This window comes from Portunus trituberculatus, chromosome 24 (assembly GCF_017591435.1).
Source record: "Portunus trituberculatus isolate SZX2019 chromosome 24, ASM1759143v1, whole genome shotgun sequence".
Lineage (NCBI taxonomy): Eukaryota > Metazoa > Arthropoda > Malacostraca > Decapoda > Portunidae > Portunus > Portunus trituberculatus.
Genome location: NC_059278.1, coordinates 5,102,719 through 5,123,665, shown reverse-complemented (window position 1 = coordinate 5,123,665; position 20,947 = coordinate 5,102,719). Strand labels below are relative to the sequence as shown.

At 39.1% G+C, this 20,947-nt stretch overlaps 2 protein-coding genes across 5 annotated transcripts in view; one reads left to right on the top strand and one right to left on the bottom strand.

The window, feature by feature from the left end:
- The window catches only part of LOC123508444 (protein dispatched-like), a 45,898-nt gene extending 42,115 nt beyond the window's left edge, over positions 1–3,783 (top strand). For all 3 annotated transcript variants that reach the window (XM_045262186.1, XM_045262185.1, XM_045262184.1), the window contains 2 exons: positions 422–1,373; positions 1,552–3,783. In XM_045262186.1, the coding sequence (XP_045118121.1) occupies positions 422–1,373; positions 1,552–2,736 (2,137 nt within the window). In that variant the 3' untranslated portion in view covers positions 2,737–3,783. The remainder of the gene's footprint in view (positions 1–421; positions 1,374–1,551) is intronic.
- An 8,476-nt stretch (positions 3,784–12,259) lies between these two features.
- On the bottom strand, positions 12,260–20,494 carry LOC123508447 (lipoyl synthase, mitochondrial-like). Of its 2 annotated transcripts, none has more exons than XM_045262193.1 (10): positions 20,071–20,494; positions 19,111–19,221; positions 18,617–18,742; positions 17,374–17,490; positions 16,968–17,124; positions 16,681–16,738; positions 16,395–16,553; positions 15,938–16,053; positions 14,327–14,562; positions 12,260–12,883 (listed from the first exon to the last, which is right to left on the bottom strand). In XM_045262193.1, exons 1-9 carry the CDS (start codon positions 20,083–20,085, stop codon positions 14,327–14,329), a joined length of 1,095 nt encoding a protein of 364 aa, XP_045118128.1. In that variant the 5' UTR covers positions 20,086–20,494; the 3' UTR covers positions 12,260–12,883. The 2 variants fall into 2 exon arrangements, with proteins under 2 accessions (XP_045118128.1, XP_045118127.1); XM_045262192.1 differs by lacking the exon at positions 12,260–12,883 and adding an exon at positions 13,141–13,912.
- Between the last annotated feature and the right edge of the window lie 453 nt (positions 20,495–20,947).

The following is a 20,947-nucleotide window of genomic DNA, read 5'->3' as shown; positions in this document are numbered from 1 at the left end:
CATCTGTACATCGGAGCTGTTGTTTTTCACATCTGCTCTGTACTGTGCAGTGTCTGTGTGTATGTGTGTTGACTTTATGAACTGTAATCGTAAATGTTTTGTTGTCTTATTTCTGTTGTTGTAAAGGGCTTTTGTTGAAGTTATTTGGATTTTTTTCTCTTTTTTTTTTTCTTTCCCTCAATAGAGTATTAGACTTTGAGCAGTGAATGGCAAAAAGTAATCTAAGACTAACTACTTACGTATCTCTTCTGCAGTAGAAAATTGCTCAAATGTGAGAGCTCAAAGCATTTCAAAATTCAGGTCTTTAATGGAGAAAGTTCAAGTTGAATCATTAAGATCTATGATACACTTAAATATGCATACTTGAAACACATGAGTTAAGAGTACTGTAGTTATAGGGAAACTTTTCTTTACACTGCAGCATCTTTGCCGGGACAGTGGTGTTGGCCAACCTGTTGCTGATGCTGACCTGGGTACCAGCGTGTGTTGTGGTGGCTGAGCGCTGGGGGGCTTCCACCTGCTGCCTGTGTGTACCCCCTGCCCCTGTTTATGCCCCACAGCTGCCACCCCGCTGCTCTGTGCTGTGCTCCCTCCCCCTCAGGCTCTGCTACTTCTGTGCCGAGTCTGCTCGTGTGTTCTTTGAGAAGGTGTTGCCTTGGGTGGTGATCAAGCTGAGATACTTATGGGTAGTAATACTAGGCAGTTTGGCAGTGTGCAGCGCTCTTGTTGTCTTCTATTACCCTGGCCTGCAGCTCCCAGACTCACAGGAGTTCCAGCTTTTCTCTCGGGATCATGTATTTGAGCAATATGACCTAGAATACAAGTACAAATTCTGGTTTGAACGCAACCTTCGGAAAGATGTGGTCAACCGCCTGCCAGTGAGGGTGGTGTGGGGTATCCAGGCAGTGGACAACGGAGACCACCTCAATCCTGCCTCCAAGGGTTCCCTAGTGTTTGATGAGGAGTTTGACATGGCCCATCCAGAGTCGCAGGAGTGGCTGCATGGTTTCTGCCGGGAGCTGCGTAACCAGAGTTTCTATTTGCCCACCCTGGGACCCCTCCTGCCTAACTGCTTCATTGACACCTTCAAGCTGTGGATGGAAGAACGAAAGTGTCAGGACCCCATCAATGGGGTGAACCGATATCCGTGCTGCAAGGATTCTGCCTTCCCTTACTCTCGGTATGTGTTTGACCAGTGCATCCATGAGGGCATCAAGGCTCTTTACCAGACCCCACGGGAGTATTTCATTCCTGGTGTGGCCGGGCCAAAGTTCAGCCGGGACACAGGCAAGGTGGTGGCAGTGGTGGTGGAGTATGATAGTAACATGCTGTGGTCTCTCTCCTACACTGCCATGCAGGAGTTCTTTCAAAAGGTGAGTGATAACTTTTTGTCTTATTAAGTTAATACAGAATGTTGTTTTGTCTTATTTAAACTGTACATATATTATTTTGCAAATGTGACAAGTTAAATTTATGCCCTTTTTATAACTGTGATTGCAAGAAACTGCTATAATAAATAGTATTAGCCCAATAATGGACATTTTCCTGCAGGTGGACTCTTGGGTACAAGCACAGATGAAGGAGGCACCATATGGAATGCGAGGCGGCTGGTTCACATCCTATATGGAGTTCTATGACGTGCAGCACTCACTGTCTGTGGGGACAGGTGTAGCAGTGGCTGTGGCAGTAGGGGTGAGCCTAGCTGTGCTGGTATTCACCACTCTTAACGTGGTGGTGAGTCTTCTTGCAGTGGTAAGTGTGGGTGCCGTCATCTTGGTGACCTTGGCATCCCTGGTGCTGCTGGGTTGGCGACTCAATGTGCTGGAGAGTGTGACAGTTAGTGTGGCCATTGGCCTAGCTGTAGACCTCACCCTGCACTATGGTGTAGCATATAGACTCTCTCCTGAGGCTGAACGTGAGGCAGCTGTCACATGGGCCATTGGTCGCCTGGGCAGTCCGGTGTTCATGGCTGCTGCTACCTCCCTGGCTGCTGGGGTGGCTATGCTGCCGGCCAATGTGCTGGCCTATGTACACATCGGGACCTTCTTGACAGTGATCACCTCTGTCTCTTACGTGTACGCCACACTCTTCTACCTCCCTCTGTTGCGCATCTTTGGCCCAGAGTCTGGTTGTGGCCAGCTGTCATGCCCCAAGCTGTGCTTATGTTCTTGTTGTGGCCCAAGCAATCAGCAACATGTGGATAAGACAGTGTACCAACAAGCCTACATGAGTGAGTCCACGTTGTCCACTTCCAGCACATCCTGCCCACCACCCCAGACTCACCCGTCCTCGGACACCCACGAGCTGGAGCCGCTGACGGCCATGAGGCTCGCTGGTCGAGCCCGGATGGTGCATACGCCAGCCCGGCACAAGGTGGGGCTGGCTGAACCAGCTGCTCCACCTGAAGCCGTTGCCAATCACACCACACCCAACCCTGAGGCTGGAGCATCCTCTGGGATTGGACGCGCTGCCCGGTCTGGATCTTTATCTTCCTCTGTCAGTGGTCGAGACCATTCGACCTTCATCCCCCGTAAGGTATCCCTGCCCTCACCTGGAGGAGCAGTGAGTGAGGGAGGAGAACCCTCCCCCAGGCACAGTGTGGCTCCAGCCTCCTCAGCCACCACCATCCTTTACTCTGAGCCAGATACTGACTATGGCCAACAGAACCACCACCCTCAGGATGGCAGTGTGGCTCTGGGGTCAGCCATGATGGAGGCTGGGGCTGTGGTGGCATGAGAGGGCTGGGGAAGGTGGTGCTAGGTTGAGGCTGTCATTGTGATAACATGTTGCTCATTTCTCTTGTGTTGTGGTATGGTGGTGTGTTGGCAAGGAAAGCTCTGCCTTGAGGGGGCAGCTGTACCTGCCACGGTGCAGCTGGTGATACAAGTGTGTTGTTGCTGCACCAGGCAGGTATGTAACATTTGGTATCATATATACATAGATATAGAGGTATTATATACACATGTTTGATGTTGTTGTAGAATGTGTGTGTGTGTGTGTGTGTGTGTGTGTGTGTGTGTGTGTGTGTGTGTGTGTGTGTGTGTGTGTGTGTGTTAAGACTTGTGAATGAAGAACAAAAATATTTCGTTTTGTGAATTGTTAAAGATTGAATTTCATTAGTGATGAAGATGGCTTTTATATCATATAAAACAATCTGTTGTAATTTTTATGAAAAAGCAGCTTTCTGTAATTGTAGATACCAGAGCAGTCCTATAATTTTTAAAACCGGCACTTATATTATTAGAATTAAGTTTGATAACAATATTCTAAGAGTTTATTTGTTAATTTGTTCATACATTTCACTGAGTGGTTGGCGTCAGTTTTCCTAGCAGGACATTTGCCTCCAAGGTTAGCTGAGCACATTTGTAGAGCCACTTGTCAAACCAGTCATTGTGTCCTGTCTCAGTAGCTCACTTATCTGCCTGCCTTGTGCACTGCTTCATTGGAACCTTGGCGTTTCCCTGGCCCCTCACAGCCAGACGGAAGTAGTGTTGACGCAACGCATAACGACCAAGTTTTAAAGTGACTTATTGTGTACCTGTGTTGTTACTGTTTTGGTGTGCTGAAGTGAGTTGACAATGTGTTGTTTAGAGTGACAGCTTTTTTTAAATGTGGTGATGTTGCATAGTGCATTTTTTTACAGAATAGTAACTCCTTGATCAGCATTTTTCTTATTATTTGCAAGTCATGACCAAAAGACCCACTAGAGCTGCCAAGACTTAATCTGAAGGTGTGTTCATGATGGATAAGTTTTGTCAATTTGTAAAAAGAAGAGAAAGAAAATATATATATATATATATATATATATATATATATATATATATATATATATATATATATATATATATATATATATATATATATATATATATATATATTAAACATGGTCAACTCAAAACAAGGAGTTACTTTATTACCAGATTGATATTCATGCATAATGACCAGCACAACATTGCACAGCCTGAAGTCTGCACAATACAGCTCCACAATGCATCAAGGATATTGTGCACAATACCACACAGCACCAGACCATCCAACAAAACTACAAGACTCCAGTCAGTTGTACGCCAGCAGGATCTGTGGCACCCATGATACAGTGCACAGTGATGCTTATTTGACCGTGAACTGATCTGACCTGACCTGACCTCAGCAAGAGGTCATACAAGTATCCTGGGACCACTGTATGTAGCCCAGTCACTTATGCACCAGATTTCTTGATTGTATGTGTCAGACTGAAGTGTAAAAGATAGTTTCTTTGTAAGATTTCTGCCAGTAGCCTGTGTGTCCCAAGGCAGCGCTGGGCTCACCAGGATCAGCGGGACAAGAGTGTTGGAGGCGGTGGAGTGTTCTGGAGGTCTTCTCTTAGTTGACTAAGATGTGATCATTTTGCTTGTGTCCTTCAGGAAATGTATTGTATAGTGTGGTATATCTTATGAGATACATACACATGACCCTACAACCCCTTGCCTGCTGCCCACTACAACTTACCAGACTACATCACTACTTGGATCTCTAGGAACTATCTATAGGAGATAGGTAACTATTTTGCTTGAGAGCAAATCTCAAATGATCTTCCATGAATATTTTTGAGCTTCTCTCACACAGTAAAGCCCCAGTGCATGAAATTATAAACAAAATTTGGGTGAGCTGGGGCCATATTCTAACCCACAGCATTACTTGTACATTTTTATTCATTGTTCATGAATGGGAAATCCTTCCTGTAAAACTCAGAAGGAAAGATTCACTTTGATGGTAATGATGGTTATATCAAAGAACAGTAAGTTATAGAAAATAGAATGTGTATAGTCACAGGTGGGATGTTCAGACTGTAGTGTGAATTTACTTCTCATTTCACCCATGCAATAGTGTGAGGAAAGAGGTGGTTTTACCTTAATAAACTTCATAAACAATTATGAAAAACTAGAGAAATGAAAGACAAAGTACACACACACACACACACACACACACACACACACACACACACACACACACACACACACACACACACACACACACACACACACACACACACACACACACACACACAAGATATTTTGATTATCATATAAAATGTTGACTAATTTAAGAGTGACATTTCAATTCATGGACAAAGATATGATGAAAAAAATCATCACAATCATGATACATCCAAAGCTGCAATTTGCAGCAGTGGTGTGGTCTCCGAGCTCTAGAAAAGATATAAGAAGATTGGAACAGATACAGAAGATTGCTACAAAGATGGTGCTTGAACTAAAGAACCTAACATATGAAGAACGGTTGAAGGAAATGGGACTACCAACCTTATGAGATATAACTGAACAAGGAGACCTTATAACAATGTACAAGATAAGTCATTGGCATTGAAAAGATAGACAAGGAAGACCTGATGCTGGTGACAGAAGAAGATAGAAGGACAAGAGGTCATATAAAGAAGATCAGGATGAGGCAGTGTGTGAAGGATATTGGAAAATACAGTTTTCCACACAGAATGGTGGAGAAGTGGAATGCATTGAATAATGTTGTTACAGCTCATAATGTGCATAACTTTAAGGAAAAATTGGATAAATGGAGACAGGACTATGAGCCCTGCTTGAAACTTGTACAATACTGTACAACTATGTAAACTAGATAAATAGACACACACACACACACACACACACACACACATATACACACACGCCTGGTAGCTCAGTGGTTAGAGCGCTGGCTTCACAAGCCAGATGACCGGGGTTCGATTCCCCGGCCGGGTGGAGATATTTGGGTGTGTCTCCTCACGTAGCCCTGTTCACCTAGCAGTGAGTAGGTACGGGATGTAAATCGAGGAGTTGTGACCTTGTTGTCCTGGTGTGTGGTGTGTGCCTGGTCTCAGGCCTATCCCAAGATCGGAAATAATGAGCTCTGAGCTCGTTCCGTAGGGTAACATCTGGCTGTCTCGTCAGAGACTGCAGCAGATCAAATAGTGAATTACACACACACACACACACACACACACACACACACACACACACACACACACACACACACACACACACACACACACACACACACACACACACACACACACACACACACGGCCCGGTAGTTCAGTGGTTAGAGCGCTGACTTCACAAGCCAGAGGACCGGGGTTCGATTCCCCGGTCGGGTGGAGATATTTGGGTGTGTCTCCTTTCATGTGTAGCCCCTGTTCACCTAGCAGTGAGTAGGTACGGGATGTAAATCGAGGAGTTGTGACCTTGTTGTCCCGGTGTGTGGTGTGTGCCTGGTCTCAGGCCTATCCGAAGATCAGAAATAATGAGGTCTGAGCTCGTTCCGTAGGGTAACATCTGGCTGTCTCGTCAGAGACTGCAGCAGATCAAACAGTGAATTACACACACACACACACACACACAGAATACCTACTTCTCAGTGACAATTGTGCTCTCCATAGAAGAACAGAATTATAATGAAACTTAAACTTGAATACTTGTCAAGTTGTCACTTTCAATGCACTGAGGGCTTTGCTGTTTTCATTCATTGTACAAGTGAGTGAATGCTCATTTCAGCGAAGAACACTTTATCTGTTTTCAGTGGTCTTCAGAGAACAAGATACGCACAGAATCTTTGCTACAACAACACCCTTTCTGCCTTTCTCATACACAACAAGCCTTTTATATCCTTACTTGACCACATCCCTTCCTTTCCTTTCCTCCCTCCTCATCCTGCGCAGGCGAAGGATGAGGTTTGCTTACTCCTCTTGGACAGTTAATCTGGTGACAGACTTGCATTGCTGAGTGACATGCTGAGTTGCTTGGCACTTGACTAGAATTGTATATTTTGAGTGTGAGGTTCACTATTGAGTTGTGTTGTGTGTAAGTGCTTTCAAAGAGAAGGTTGGATCTGCACAGGGATTTATTAGTCAGGTAGTTTAAGTTATATATATATATATATATATATATATATATATATATATATATATATATATATATATATATATATATATATATATATATATATATATATATATATATATATATTTTTTTTTTTTTTTTTTAAAGGTTAGAATCTCAGTTTTTTTGTATTTTTCAAAAGTTATGGTAGTTGCTGTGTTTTATCAAAAACATTTTTCAAAATCAATTTAAGAATTTTAAAAAGGAATTATATCAAATTTGGGGGAAGAATGATAATAAGTGCATTCATCTAATTTCAATGTTATGCATAAACATGCTTCACAAGTCTGGTTATCAAACAGTTAGCCACCAGCCAGTACAGGAAGTGTCATATGACAACAAGATCTGTAGTACAATAACTCATAGACAAATCAGGTTCTCAGAATTTTAGAAATCTAAGTCTATTTTACAGCATTAGCTACATGCAAGTTCATAATTAAACAATCATATCTATATTCCTTTGACGGCAATACAATATTCCTTTGATGTGCAATATAATCAACACCAGTAAAACAAAAGCATTAGAAGGTACTCTTGAAGAGCCTTTACATAATGAAAAGACAAGGGAATGATACTCTTGTTTCCAACTTCTATATCATTGATCCAGCATGAGGTACTGCAGGCTTTATGCACTCAATGAATTACTCTATTAATGGAGATATGATTCTGTTCAGAATCAGTATTTTGGGTAAAGGAGAAGTGGTAGCTGTGTATTGGTGGAGGGAGAGGCTTATCAGTGGCTGCAGCTTTCCCTTGTTGCCTGTGTGTGGGTAGAGGGAAAGGTTTTATGAAAGAGTTTGGGTGTGTTGGTAAAGGAAGAGGTTATGTAAGGGATGGAGCTTTCCTTTGTGGTTTGTGTGAGAGTGTCAAGGAAGAGATTTATCATTGTGCTGTGTCTGTATGGGTGATAAGAGGCTTATCATAGACCAGCTGCCCTTTTTGAGCTGTGTACAGATGGCAGAGAGGTTTATTAGAGGCTGCAGCAGTGTATGGGTGACAGAGAGGTTTATTAAAGGCTGCAGCTGTGTACAGGTCATGGAGAGGCTTATCAGAGGCTGCAGCTGTGTATAGGTGACAGAGAGGCTTATCAGAGGCTGCAGCTCTGTATGGGTGACAGAAGCTTAAGGAAGCTTAACAGAGTGCAGCTGAGTACGGGTGATAGAGAGAAACTTATCAGAGACTGCAGCTGTGTATGGGTGACAGAGAGGCTTATCATTCTTCCCTTAAGGTGATATGCTGCTGAACTTTGAATAATTACCAAGTGTTTATCTTTACTTCCCAGATTTGATCCTCTCAGCAATTTTTCATTATCTATTTTATCCATGACAACTATTAACTTGTTTGATCTCATCGTGATTGAGAAACATAATCTCTAGACTTGTAATAGTGCTTTAGTTAGGAATGAATAGTAAATGGTGTAATTTTTTAAATTTTTATTTATTCTTTTTTTTTTTTTTTTTTTTTTTTTTTTTTGTGCAACAAAGAAAATGGCATAGTGTTTTTGACATGAATTTTGATTAATAAATTGTGTAATATTTTGACTTTTGAGAATTTTGAGTCACAAAAGGTGTTGAAAACCAGTTTTTGTGATTCACTTGGAGTGCCATTGAGGGAAAGGTAATGCTGGTGACTTTTTCTGATGGGCAGGAGATGTTAGGAAAAAAAATGAACGTGACATCAGTACATTAAGAATACAATAGTCTTAGCCATATTTATGTAAGTCAACTTGTATAAATAAAATGTACTATATTTTCATACATTAGGAATCAGTTGTTTCCTCGGTATTGAAATATGATTTGGTCTGTGGTGGTCAGAGCAAAGGTGAGGTTTCTAAGGGTTTTATATTTAACATACTGTCTCATGGTTTCTGCTTTCTATAAATATCTTGAAAATATCTTAAATATCTCAGTTTAATTTTTTGTTAGATTATTACTAATGGGGCTTTCATGTTTTTTATATTTAATGGTGCAACAAACCCTTTCCCCGTCACTCAAGTCTGTGTTCATAATAATACACTACTAATTCTTTTATATATATATATATATATATATATATATATATATATATATATATATATATATATATATATATATATATATATATATATATATATATATATATTATTTATATATATTCTTTTAAAATCCTTCAATAAATTTACAGTATGGGGTTGGTTAATTACTTATTTGTAGATTTATTTTATTTATCAGTTTTCATTATTTTTAGTTTTAAATACTATGTTATTAAGGCATTTAACATAACTGTTCTATGGGTTAATTTCCTCTTATCATATTTTGATAATTAGTATTGGACTGGAAAATACAAATAACCTTTTAGTGGGGTACAGTATTACAGGCACTAATCTATCATCACTTCCTCTTAATTCTTTTCCTGCCTCTAATCCTCTCTAAAATCAAATAAACTCCAAAAATGTCAACATTATTTCATTTGACTAGGTAATACAGGTAACTTATCTTGTGATATAAATAATAACCAGTAAGCATTTGTCATCTCTTTCTTGTGTTAGGTAGGAGTGGAAATCCAGACTTGGGCTAATTTAGGTGTGAATAAATGCAGTAGTTTGAATGTCTCAGGCCACTCCGACCACCACACACCATTCAAGCGCTTCCATTCCAGTCCATCGATATTCTCTTCCTCTTGATTCTCCTTTCTTTGTTCACACAATTATTGACTCTATGACCTGACTACACTACCTACTCTGCTGCCCTTATTTTCAGTGGCATATTCTCTTGTAAGTATCTTTCTGTTCCTCTCTTAGTCATTCATCTGGATAAAATGCATACATATTCTTCTAGTACACAAAATTTTTCATTCTTAAAATTTCTTTGTCTCTGATTACAGTCCACAAACTATTTTTAATTTTCCAATATGCTTTTTATTTACATTATCTCAATTTGTATAATTACAATGTTTCTTTCTATTTGTCTATCTAATAACTTTTTTTCAGCTCAACTATTGTACATGACACATTCTCTTTGCCTTTTCTTTTATCAAGCCATCTTAAGTGCCAATCCAATGATTCTCAATATGTTTGATCTCTTCTACTCTTGCTGTGGATATTATCAAAGCAAGTGTCGTACATCCACAACCAACATTATTTTCTGGTTGACTTAGTTCAAGTTTTAGGTGTGCTTTTCTACCTCCCATGATCCCCTGGTATTTTTCCTTACCTTTGTTACTCTTCAGACTTTCATTACATTCCTCTATTCATATCATGTTCATCATGTCAAACACTTCCTCAGGGGCCATGAGTAATTTCTATGAATTTCAGTTATTATTCCCTACTTTCAGTTCCTCAGAACTTTGTTTTTTGTTGGTTGCTTACAGTAATACTCCCAAAAAAATAATGAGTCTTACATTTATGTCATTATTTGGATGCTAATCTCTGGAGTTCTTATCAAATCAGTGTCTGTTTTTAGTTAATATATTTTACTTATTTTAAAATGGATGTTGTCCTATTATCCCTTCATGTGTTTGGCTGCAGTGGCTGTTGTGAAGGTGGGAAGTCTCATGAAGATCAGCTAATGAAATGAGAAATTTGCCAGCATTTATGTAAGAGAGACAACCAGAGTACTTTTATACTAAAGAAAATATTGAAATATCATACCCCGACAAAGTTACTACAGTTCATCACTGTCAAAAGATAATTTAAAAGGATAGTACTTACAAATCTCTTCTCTATTATAATGTAAGTATTCCTACAATGAAGAGATGTTTATTTATTTTAATACATCCATTTACCCATGCTAGGTTGCTTATTAGTAAGTACAAATTTGTATTCAAATGGAATCCATGACATTTTGACACAAGCAGTACTCATCCTCAAGCCTGGCTTACATTCGTCACCTGCCAGAGTTTGTTAGCAAGGCAGCAAGTAGAGATGATGAGAGCATAACATCAGTTCTGAATTTTGTTTATGCAGTTCATCTGTACTTTTTGTACATAACAGTAATGTTATGGCATTGGCAATATATGTAATTGGGTAAGTGGTGATTCTTATGAAGGATTGCTGTTTTTTTTTTAGTAGAATTAGGATAATTTTCCCTCAACCCATTGTTGCTACAGCAAATGTAGGAATTTTTTAAGGTATTTTCAAAGAAAATTACTTTTTATAGGAAGAAAATATACATTTGATTATTAGGCACAACAAAAAATACATATTTACACTCCTCTACCTACATACCAGGCCAGCAATCCCATACAAAGTGGCTCATACAAAGCATCACAGTTTATTGATTAAACTCAATATTCTTTAATAACAAGATTAAAATTGTGCAATTCCATGAAGTATCTGAAAACAGTAAAATAATCATACATATATAATTTCAGTATATCATATATATGATCACATAGGTAATTCCTGAATGTTTTCAGACATGTACACCCTTAAAATCACTTTAGCTATAGTAAAACTAAATTGTACTGACCTGTAGGGTGTTGTTTACCATTCTGCCAGATTTCCAACTAAAACATTTAGCTTATATTACTCAGGGTTCTTTAATCTTAGTACAGACAACCCCCGCTTAACGAAGGGGTTACGTTCCTAACAAACCCTTCGTTAAGCAAATTTTTGTTAAGCGAACCAATTATAACAAGTTTAACCCGACTTGAGCTTCCATTGAGAGTAAACAAAGCGAGAGTGCATCATAGTACAGTAAAAGGTTTAATGAAAGTAAAAATTATGAAGTTAAACATTTAAGCAGTTTAATTTAAGACTAAATCATTATAATGTACATTAATGTATGTATGTAAGTAACTTTATAATGTTGATGACCTTAAATTTATGAAGAAGGAGAGTGAAGCAGGAAATATGCTAGCTGGCAACCTGTCTTATGTAAACAGAGGGCACATCATTGTACTGCATACAAAACTCATGTACCACATTTCCACAAGGCTTTCCATTTTATCCATTGCAGAGTCACGAGTTCAGGTGGTTCTTTTAGCTTGCAAGGAAGATATGATCTCATCAGCCTTCTTAATAGAGTCTGCTGACTTGAAAATGGTAGACAGTAGATGGAGTCAAGCCATGGTGGGAAGCAATGCTATTAGTTTCCTCTCCTCTCTCGTGTCTGTGAGTAATATCCAGCTTCACTTTGAGAATAAGAGACTTCCTGGTCTTCTTAGCAATGCTAGGTGACATTCCAGGGCACTTTGGTGGCATGTAGAGCGAGGGAAGACGAGCTACTGCTGATGCTGTTATTATTTTGAACTAGGGGAGTGAGTGGTGTGCGTTTTGTTCACGAGAGGCGCTGGTGTATTCAAAAGCCTGTCGGCTTGCATGATACAGCGGGGCTTTCAAACTTGTAAAAAATTACCTGGATAAAATTTCGTTAAAGCAAGTTTGGTGTTCATTAAACGAGCAGATGGTAGTAAAAGGAAACCTTCATTGTAGCGAAATTTCTTGTGTGAACCTTCGTTAAGCGGGGGTTGCCTGTATAATCAACAAAACACATTCTAAGCATATTCTGACTATATCATAAAATAGTAGATGATACAAATAAGTGTTTTATACCAAGTCAAATGAAGGTATTTCATGTACACGTAGGACAATGTGGCATATCAGGTTGGGCGACATTGCCACTCAAGGTAGGATTTTCCCTGGGGGGAAGGTGGGCAGTCAGGTCACCACGCAAGTGCAAATCAACTCACTTCTCATCTGGTTGCCACAATGGAAGGACACACTGATGCTTCCCCATTTTTCTGTGTGTTGTACAGCCAAACCAAGGAATTCATCTCCAGAATTAATAGATACTTCTTAAAAAGAAAAAGCAAATTGAGGACCACTTTTACCCACAAATCAAGCGAGGAAAAGGACAGCAGATGGAGCTGGTATATCGAAGCCACACTGAAGAGGATTTGTTCCAGCGCAAACACAATATGTACCACAGCACCTCAACCCTGTCGGCCTGTGTTTATTTCTCCGGAAAAGAACCACTCTGCAACAATAACAAACTTCAATGACTTCCACAAGTCATCTTGGGGCAATAACCGAAATAAAATTGTCTCATCTTATGTTTCTTTTCCCCACTCATTATATTACACTAGGTATCTCAAGAGGACATAATAGTAAATACGTATTAGGTAAATTACCAGTAATTTTCTTTCACTTTTATAACCAACACCTTTACTGTATCTAATTTAACTATGGCATCTTCATGTCTTGTCCCCCCCCTCTCCCCCTTTTTTTTTTTTAGCAAAGTCATGCATTACATTGAATAAAGAACAGTTACTCCATTTTCTCTGAAGTAATGAGATATGGCAATGTTGCACAGATTATCCGCCTCGCCCTATGGGTCAGTACAATTTAGTCTTTCTATAGGCTTTATAATCTATGATGGCATACATTTCACAAGAGAAAACAAAATACCATATGATCCTAAGATTGTACTGAGAAGTCAATAAATTCTCATCTGCATCATGAGCAAGCACTATATGAACTCTGGAGCAATTCACAGCTGATTCATCATTTCTCTCTATGACTAGAATGCCACAACACAACCTGTAGCCTGCTCAGCTCAGACACCGAATCCTTTTGCTGGATGACACCTTTTGTTCCTGCCACATGGCCACTAAATCAGCTCCTCAGTAGGAAGAAAAATGAATAAAAAAAAAAACAATTTTTTTATGGATATGACTCGGTCTCGGCTCCCCTCCTTTAATGGAAATGCCGGCCTGATATGCAGATAGTAGATAGTGAAGAGTCTACTTCCAAAACATGGCACTTAAAAGAGAAAAAGCAGAATGTATGAGTAATCATAGAGAGGGAAGAAAAGTTAGAAGTATTGATAGCACACTTGAACTATCAGCAAGGATATTTCATTTATAAATTTACAAAGCTGTAATTGTGATGCATAAACTCTAATGTAACACAAATTCTACATAAAATTTCACTATGTACACAACTTATTACATAGCTCTGTACAGTGTCCGTCATGGAGAGCAGGAACCACCTCTTGCACCATTCCTATGGCAATCAATATACAGGATATATATATATATATATATATATATATATATATATATATATATATATATATATATATATATATATATATATATATATATATATATATATATATATATATATATATATATATATATATATATATATATATATATATATATATATATATATATATATATATATATATATATATATATATATATATATATATATGGACACAGGTCTGAAGTATTATTTACATATACCAATTACTAATAATTCTAATAAGTACACATTGGTCTTAATGTTTTATAACTAACTCAAGGTAATAAAAATAATGAATAGATATGGAAACTGTGAAGACTTAAAAAATTATCAACACTCAACCAAGGAATCACTCTAATTCAAAATTTCCAAGATGGCAATGCACACTTGCCTATGTCTCCTTCTGCTTCCTCTCCTGCAGCAGACTCTTCAGGAACAGCTCACCAGCCCTATAGGAGGAGCGCACTAGAGGACCACTAGCAGTGTAAGCAAATCCCAGACTTTCTCCAATCTCCTGCCACTCTTGGAACTTGCCAGGAGTGACATACTCGGCCACTCGTAGGTGCCTCTTGGTGGGCTGCATGTACTGTCCGAGTGTCAGGCAATCCACACCGGCACTGCGGAGGTCTGTGGGGAGGAAGCATGTTTGAAGAAACAAGGTACTTTGTGGTTTACTTAAAATTCTACTACAAGTCTGTGGTCTTCAACTCCCTCAATGTGAAGAAAATCATTCATGAATAACATACACTAAACTAGTTATATCAGAAATACCAAACGGGCACTGAAGACTCTTATCATGGCCATCTCCTGCCGAGGGAATTCCTAGGAAAGAGCATCTGAGTAAATTATATCTAATCCTAAGATTATGGGTAAAATAAGGAGTCGGATAGTCAGCCCATGTTTCATGTTAATAACGGTACAAACAGTGTTTCACATTTTTTTTTTTTTTTTTTTTTTTTACGTAGGGAAGAGGGCCAGCCAAGGGCAAAAAAAAAGAAAGTTAGAAAAAAGCCCACTTGAGCGCTGGCTCTCCAAAGAGTAGAAAAAGTGCCAAAACCATCAGCCAGAATTAGGGGAGCAAATGCCTCGATACCTCCCTCTTAAAAGAAGACAAGTTGTAGGAATTTGGAAATACAGATGCAGGGAGGGAGTTCCAGAGTTTACCAGTGAAAGGGATGAATGATTGAGCGTACTGGTTAACTCTTGCATTAGAGAGTTGGACAGAATAGGGATGAGAGGAAGAAGAAAGCCTTGTGCAGCGTGGCCGCAGGAGGAGGGGAGGCATGCAGTTAGCAAGATCAGTAGAACAGTTACCATGAAAATAGCGATAAAATATAGAAAGGGATGCAACATTTCGGCGGTGAGAAAGAGACTGAAGACAGTTAGTCAGAGGAGGGAGTTGATGAGACGAAGAGCTTTCGATTCCACCCTATCAAGCAAAGCTGTGTGACTGGAACCCCCAAACATGCGAAGAGTACTCCATACAGGGACGGATAAGGCCCTTATACAGAGTAAGCAGTTGGAGGGCGAGAAAAACTGGCGGAGACGCCTCAGAACACCTAACTTCATAGAAGCTGTTTTAGCAAGAGATGAGATGTGAAGTTTCCAGTTAAGATTATGAGCAAAGGACAGACCGAGGATATTCATTGTGGAAGAGGAAGACAGTTGAGTGTCATTGAAGAAGAGGGGATAGTTGTCTGGAAGGTTGTGTCGAGTTGATAGATGGAGGAATTGAGTTTTTGAGGCATTGAAAACTACTAGATTTTCTCTGCCCCAATCGGAAATTTTAGAAAGATCGGAAGTCAGGTGTTCCGTGGCGACACTTGTAAAGACTCAAGCCAGTCCCTGGTGCTCCATGATACACTTTCAATTGATCACTCTGATAACAATATGATTGTGATCTTCAGTTACATGGTAATAATCACAGAATAACAGTCAACTTCCAGTGGGACTGGCTAACTTTGTGCACTTGTCCTGTACATATTGTAGGTACAGTACTTACCCTTCATGGTCTGCAGCACCTCTTCATCTGTCTCCCCAAGGCCAAGCATGATGGATGACTTGGTCACTAGATTCTCTTTCACTGCTTTGGCATCCTCCAGAACCTTCAGTGATTGCCTGTCAAGGATATTCATATTACATATGACAATGACTTTATTATAAAATTATTACAATATTCCATCCAACATGAGATGGAAATGATTGGGTTCTATTTTCAAAGTTACTCATTTAATGTTTCAGTTCTATTAAAATTTCAATGGATACTAAATTAAATCCATCATATACAGCTAAAAAAGACAAATATGCTGTTGTATGAAGGGAAGGAGGAGGGTAAAACATCTAGTAGATTCTGAGTCGTCTGCTGAACTGGGAATTAAAACAAAGCTGTGGATTTGTAATGAGAGTTAATATACCACATGAAAGGCAAACATTTACATGTGCCATGGGTCACCTCTCACCTGTATCTGGCACGAGGGTCACGAACTCGGGGGGTGAGGGACTCCACTGTCTCAATATTGTGAGCAAAAACATCAAGGCCGGAAGAGGCAATGGTGGCCACACTTTCCTTGTTGCCACCAAAGTCAGGCACTAAACATTCCACCAGTATAGAAGAGTTCCTGGAGGACATAGTCATGCATAATGATACATGGAGGAACAATTGTGGAAAAGGACCACATTAAATTATCAAAGCACAATTAAAATCCATGAAGAATAACAAATGAAAACTGGCCAAGGATTACGTACTGTCTCTTCAGTTCCTTCACTGTCTCAGCAAAATGAGATGAACCACCATCAGGAACATCTATGAAACACAATAGAACATTATAACCTGAGAAATATAAAACAAGTTGCATTAATCTTAATGCAGTCTGGCCATTACTCCTTCACGGTGCTGCCCTACCTAGAAGTGATACTTTTCAAAGGCATGAATCTGTATGTTCTCTGCAGAAGGGAGATGAATTTCTTTATACTTCAGTCATAGGAACAACACCAAAGTGACAAAATTACTGTTACTGCTGCTGAGTGCTTACCATCTCTGTCCACAGAGGTGAGCACTACATAGTCCAGTCCCCACTTGGCAATGGCAGTGGCAGTATTCAAGGGCTCATTGGGGTCCAGGGGGGGTGGCTTACGTGCTGTTTTAACAGAACAGAAACGACATCCTCTGGTACATGTGTCACCCATCAGCTGTGGGAGAACAGGTTCACGCCAATCATATTAATACCTTCCTCTCTATGTCTACATTTACTTGTTGTTACAAACATTATGCTGGACATAGCACACAAGAGTAACAAGAAGGGCAGAAGGAAGGCTCTTCTGAAAACAAATTCCTGTGACACAAAAGCCTCAACAGAGCACAACCAGGACAGCATTCACAATACATACAGTGATGGCAACTCTCAAATATGTACATATAGCTCATGGCTTCTTACTCACCATGATTGTGGCTGTTGACACAGTGTCATCATTTCCACCCCAGCACTCCCCAATGTTGGGACAACGTGCCTCCTCACAAACAGTATGTAAGTTGAGACCTCGGAGATCTGCCTTGAGCTGCAATACCAATAATATTCACATATCAAAACCTGATCAAGTCCATTACTATATAGTGGAATTTGCATGTTGCTGTTAAAATCCAAAATGTTAGGAAACAAACTATTTTTCAACGTAAAATTGATTAAACCATTCCCAGACACCCGTTTACCCTATCTTAGCAGCTTGTGACAGACACTCCTGCAGTCAAGATGGCCGCTCCACAACATCTCCAGGTCAGAAATTATTAATCTAAAAAAGGATGTACTATCAAATTAACTTAATGACAAGTAACTTAATAGAGGATATTATTTAGACATGCAGGTATTCTGTTTGTGACCGATCTAGTTAGGGAAAAGTTAGAGTAGCACAGAGAAGAGTAACCCACTTGCTGCTAAACTGAAGGTAAACATCACACTTAGACATCTTACTGTTGAGTAGTGATGGCAGTGTGGGTCATCAAGAAAGTCACAGTGACTGGGGATTACTCCTGAGCAATTAAAATTTTTTTCTATGAGGCTCTTCAATGGGATCACATTTACTTTATATAAAAAATTCAATTACTGTCTTATCCACTGTGTCTCTCCACCAAATCCATAAAAATCAAGGAACTATTTATAGAAACAACAACTTTTGCTTTGTCTTTAAGCATTAAAAATAAGTAACTAAATCTGAGAACCAAATTATTTTACAGAAACCAAAGCAATTACGAGTTCAGTACTTATTTATTCAAAAAGGAAGCCATTTGGTAACTGAGATTTCACTCCACTCTATATTATTGAGTCTAATTCTACATGTTGACTGACTTTTATCTGCAATATCTGTACTGTACATGTAATTACAAAATCTTTCTTGCTAATAAAAACAATTTTCATACTATGCAATAGAGTATAGCAATTATGATAAAAAAAATTAGTGAATAAAGTTCATCAGTTTAAAAGAGAATTGACAGATCTAGAGTTAGTGAAAATAAAGGTGAAGAATGTAATAAAGTATACATAGATGAGTAAGTGGAGTCATCTACCTGCCAAGGTGACCATTAGGAAATGCCACTGAATAGACAATGCATTAGTAACAAAAGACAATGCACAGTGTGCTAATTTTCAGAGTACACTGTCAAGGAATGCCCTTCTTTCAAATCTCTTACCTTGCTGTAATTCTTGCCAACAGGGATTTCCCTCTTGAGCCAGGGTGGGAGACGCAGCCGTGCAGACTCCCCAGCCTCCCTACGCAGTTTGCCAGTGTAGTCTTCCCAGGTGGTGTCCTTTGTCACCTGATGATGAAAATATCTTATTGTCCAGGCATTTTTTGGTAATCTATTTGGTGAATCAATTCATTCTACATTCCATTTTCACTGTAAAAGAAAATCTATTACTCAAGTCATCCCTTCCACGCCTCCCTAGACATTTAACCTGTGAAATTAATATTTGCTAGCATTTATATCTTAATATCTGGATTATTACTGAAAGGTCTGAATTATATGCAGGAGTATGAAAAATGCAAGAAATTTTATACTAACAAAACACAGCTCTATTCTAACACCAAATGCAAGAAATTTTATACTAACAAAACAGCTCTATTCTAACACCATTCAAACCTTCCAGTGCTCAGGCTGATGATACAACACATAGCAGTACTTGCCTCGCCTGATATAAAGTCACCCAGAGAAGGTCCCTCAGCAACCTTCTCCTTTTTCTCCCGAGAAAGATTGCTGGCGGGTCTCCAGCCAACAGCCCGCACCGGCCTCAGTGCCTACAGGGGACATCATGATAATAACCAAAGAGTGAGGCATAACTTACATCTGCATATTGTTTTCTATCATCCAAAGATTTCAAAGTGGCTGAGAGGTTGTAGTAAAAATGTGTCAAGTTTGATTTATTGCATTTAATTACTGTATAAGATGCAATTACTATTTGGTTTGACAGATACTAATACCAGCTCTGACTCTTTCCTGCTTTTAGGCAATCTAGTGGAGGAGATTCAGGGAGTTTGGAGATTCAGATTGAGGGTTGAGTTAGGGATGGTGATTTGGATTAGGTAAAATATCAAGATTTGGACCAGGATAAGGCACTGTCCCCGAGAAAGCATCCCACACGCTCGCCTCGATTCCAAGTTCCTCCACCCTGCTGATTTGACGTCACATATATGAAGCCACACTATTGGTCAGAGAGAGAGAGAGAGAGAGAGAGAGAGAGAGAGAGAGAGAGAGAGAGAGAGAGAGAGAGAGAGAGAGAGAGTATGGTAACTAATAAGGCAGCATTTCTCAACCTTTTTACCCTTGCATGACCCTTAAAATACATGACATGTCTCAAGGAACCCCTTCGGAAAAACAAAATTATATACCATATATTTCTCATTTTATGTGACGTCAAATCAGCTGGGTGGAGGAGCTGTGAAGGGGGAGCCGGGAATCGAGGCGAGCGCGCGGGACGCTTTCTTGGGGACAGTGCCCAGGATAAGATATGCAATAAATGCTAATCCTAAGTCTAGATGTGATAATAATGGGCTATCAACATCAGAAGAAAGATGAGTTACCCTCTTACATGAAATTTGAATTTGAGGAAAATTAGCCTAGCTCACAAGACAGCTATGGCAACTCACTTTATTTAGAAGCATCCTGTGGTACCCGTAGGACGCAATTTGTGCTGACAAGTTCGTTATGCACCAACTCAGCCGCTCTTGATGACAGTAGAGGATGGTCAATGGTGTTGTCGTAACGCACACATACACTCTGGTGCACAACGCATAAAAGGATGCTCTTCAGGGCTACGACTTTTCTTGGAATCTTACGTGCCTGCGTCAAACATTCGGACGTGTCCAGAATAAAATTAATGTTTCAGGTCAGCTGTTCTTTTAATCTCTTGGTTGCCTGTTCTACTTTTTTGTCGTTTATGGGTCACCTCCTTATAAAACTTTCAGATGTTTTCTTTGCTTCTTGTTTTTCTACCTGTGGTTGAATATTTGGTGAGAAATGGGATTAACAATTATATCCTTTTTTTTCTTACTTGTGATGAGGCAATATTTGCGTCTTTTCAACGGCACGTCTTTTTGATGAATTTATATAATCTCTGGCAATATTTTTTCTTTTGATATTTCATACCTTGTTATTCTACATTTACTTTTTAATGCATCTTTGTTTTCTAAAAAAGCTATCCCTATTTAACTTATATATATATATATATATATATATATATATATATATATATATATATATATATATATATATATATATATATATATATATATATATATATATATATATTCCTTGGTACATATAATACGTATCCCAAAATATTCCAAGATTATTAACTGTTTACGTGTGGGAGACGTTCCTAATATATTTTCTATAGGTTTAAAGGAAATTTTGTTAGGTGTGGACACTTTGTTGTATAAGCATTCAAATTTTCAGTTTAAAACGCTAATCTTATTGTAACACATCACAAGAAGAAGAAGAAGACAACTGGAAGAAGTGCGTTTT

Excerpts from the sequence above, each read along its gene's own strand:
- LOC123508447 (XM_045262193.1), bottom strand. Across the intron at positions 18,743-19,110 it reads GTGACTTTATATCAGGCGAG|GTGACAAAGGACACCACCTG; the intron begins GCAAGTACTGCT and ends TTTCATCATCAG. Across the intron at positions 16,554-16,680 it reads GTGAAGGAACTGAAGAGACA|GAACTCTTCTATACTGGTGG; the intron begins GTACGTAATCCT and ends TATGTCCTCCAG.